This window comes from Salvelinus sp. IW2-2015, unplaced genomic scaffold (genome assembly GCF_002910315.2).
Source record: "Salvelinus sp. IW2-2015 unplaced genomic scaffold, ASM291031v2 Un_scaffold1845, whole genome shotgun sequence".
NCBI classification, from domain to species: Eukaryota; Metazoa; Chordata; class Actinopteri; order Salmoniformes; family Salmonidae; genus Salvelinus; species Salvelinus sp. IW2-2015.
Window position 1 is genome coordinate 163,169 of NW_019943212.1, and position 2,102 is coordinate 165,270.

The window sequence follows — 2,102 nt, forward strand, 5'->3', positions numbered from 1 at the left end:
TTAACCAGCTCTGTCTGTATTGGAGGAAACAAGTGGTGGTCCAGGTACACAGCTTAACACAACAACTAAGACAGGGAAAGGAACGTGAGAAGGATTCAAGCTACAGACCAGATATGGAGAGCTAGCAGTGTGTTTGTGAGGTAAGAGTGAATTGAATACTGCAGCACTACAGTCAATAGCAAGAAGCGTGACAAACGTGATTACACAAACGGAGGACTGCCAACAAGAGCAGTGCTGCCTAGAACGGGAACACTTAAATGCTATGCTGAAACAAAGACAAGGGTTCTTGTGTGTGTTATGTCAGAGCTTGTGTGTGCGTATACAGCTCTACCTGTCTGTGGGGAGAGCTTTGACAGTAATCCTGTATGTGTGCGCAAGCATTTCATCTGTACAGCAGCATGGGGTGTGTGTTTACGCTATGCAGGCTGCTACCGCCCATTTCCCACGTCTATGCAGCCCCTCCCCCTCAGTATCTCCAGGTCCGCCTCTCTCTGTGCTCCTCCGCCCCTCCGAACCCCCCTGGGTCCCTTCAGTTACTGAAGCTCCTTCATCCTGTTGAGGGCGCTGCCGGCGCGGAACCACTCAACCTGGTTCTCGTTGAAGGTGTGGTTCAGGGTGATGATGTCCTGGCTGCCGTCACCGTGCTTCACCACTCCCTTCAGGGGCTAGAGGAGAAAGACAGCTGGCCTGTAAGGCATCYGTGTAAAATACACATACTACCAAGTCCCATCCCCATTATATGGAGGGMRKTAATTTGGGTRGCTGAATGGTCAATGACKCTCACCTTKCCGGGGGCAAAGGTTGCGAGGCCTGTGATGGAGATCTTGTCATCGGGGCGGATTTTGTCATAGTCGGTGGGGTCGGCAAAGGTCAAGGGCAGCATGCCCTGCTTCTTCAGGTTRGTCTCTGAGAAGAGGACAGAATGGCAATGAGGAGAAAAGAWWGAAAAYAAGACAGAAAAAAAGAAAGTGGGGAACAAGAGGGAGCTTTGGGAATTGGCTCRTATCGAGCTCCATTGTGTAAACAGAGAGGCCTTCTACCACAGCGGGGCAGATCCATTACATGCCAAGTCAAGGTCATAGAGAACAATGTGTACATTCAAAGTGTGTGGGTGATCTTGTTTCTAACCACGTTTCCCCTCTTGTGCAATGGGTCTCATGATAGCTACACGAGCTCTGTCTCAGATTGAGCAGGTTCCCACCAAAAGCTTTTCCTCTCATGCCACCCACCCACATGCCCCGCCACACCCCTATACCCTCTCCTCTCTCCTCTCTCTTGGTGACTCCACATGTAACATCTAAGCGTACCGTGGATCCTGGCAAAGCTCTTGACAAGGATGACCCTGCCTCCCAGGTGTCTGGGCTCCAGGGCTGCGTGCTCTCTGCTCGAGCCCTCCCCGTAGTTGTCATCCCCCACAACCACCCACGACAGACCGTTAGCCTGGCAGGAGCAGAAAGGGAATATTTCTTAAAATCAGATTCTAATTTAAATATTGTCATTCTGGGACAGCCCAACCAACAACAGCACACAGCCTCTATAGGTCCTCTCCTGACAGTTACTGTCTGTCACACCTTGTAGTGGCGAGCCACGTCAGGCACGCCCCCGTACTCTCCCGTCAGCCGGTTCTTGATCTTGTTGACCGCGTCGTTCTCAATATTGATTGCTCCAATGAGCATGTTGTTGGAGATGTTGTCGAGGTGACCGCGAAACTTGAGCCAGGGGCCAGCGGCGCTGATGTGGTCTGTGGTGCACTTGCCTTTCACCTGCGGAACAGGAAGGAAGAAAAGAGGCCGTAGGGTAAATGGCCATCCAAATGTGGCACCACATGCCTGAACAACCATCTGCCAACTCAGTGGTTGCTAAGTCTCTAATAATTAGAACGTAATGCCACTGTTGAAGGCCTCTCAATTCCAACCATGGTCCTTGGTGGAGGATAGAACTCAGCCAAACAGTGAGAAGAGGCCTTCCTCATCATATAGCTGTCTTGACATACACCTCTCACCTTGATCAGCACTTGCAGGTCCTCAAGGTCCTTGCCGTTCCACTTGTCAAAGGGCTCCAGCAGCTGCAGGCGGGTGCTGGTGGGGCTAACGTCCACCATA

At 51.6% G+C, this 2,102-nt stretch overlaps 1 protein-coding gene across 1 annotated transcript; it reads right to left on the minus strand.

Moving 5' to 3' along the window:
- Positions 1–2,096, minus strand: LOC112072163 (aconitate hydratase, mitochondrial). The gene is made up of 5 exons (XM_024139590.2): positions 2,003–2,096; positions 1,572–1,763; positions 1,308–1,440; positions 785–906; positions 1–665 (listed from the first exon to the last, which is right to left on the minus strand). The coding sequence occupies exons 2-5, from the start codon at positions 1,674–1,676 to the stop codon at positions 534–536; spliced, it is 492 nt and encodes a 163-aa protein (XP_023995358.2). The 5' UTR covers positions 1,677–1,763; positions 2,003–2,096; the 3' UTR covers positions 1–533.
- Between the last annotated feature and the right edge of the window lie 6 nt (positions 2,097–2,102).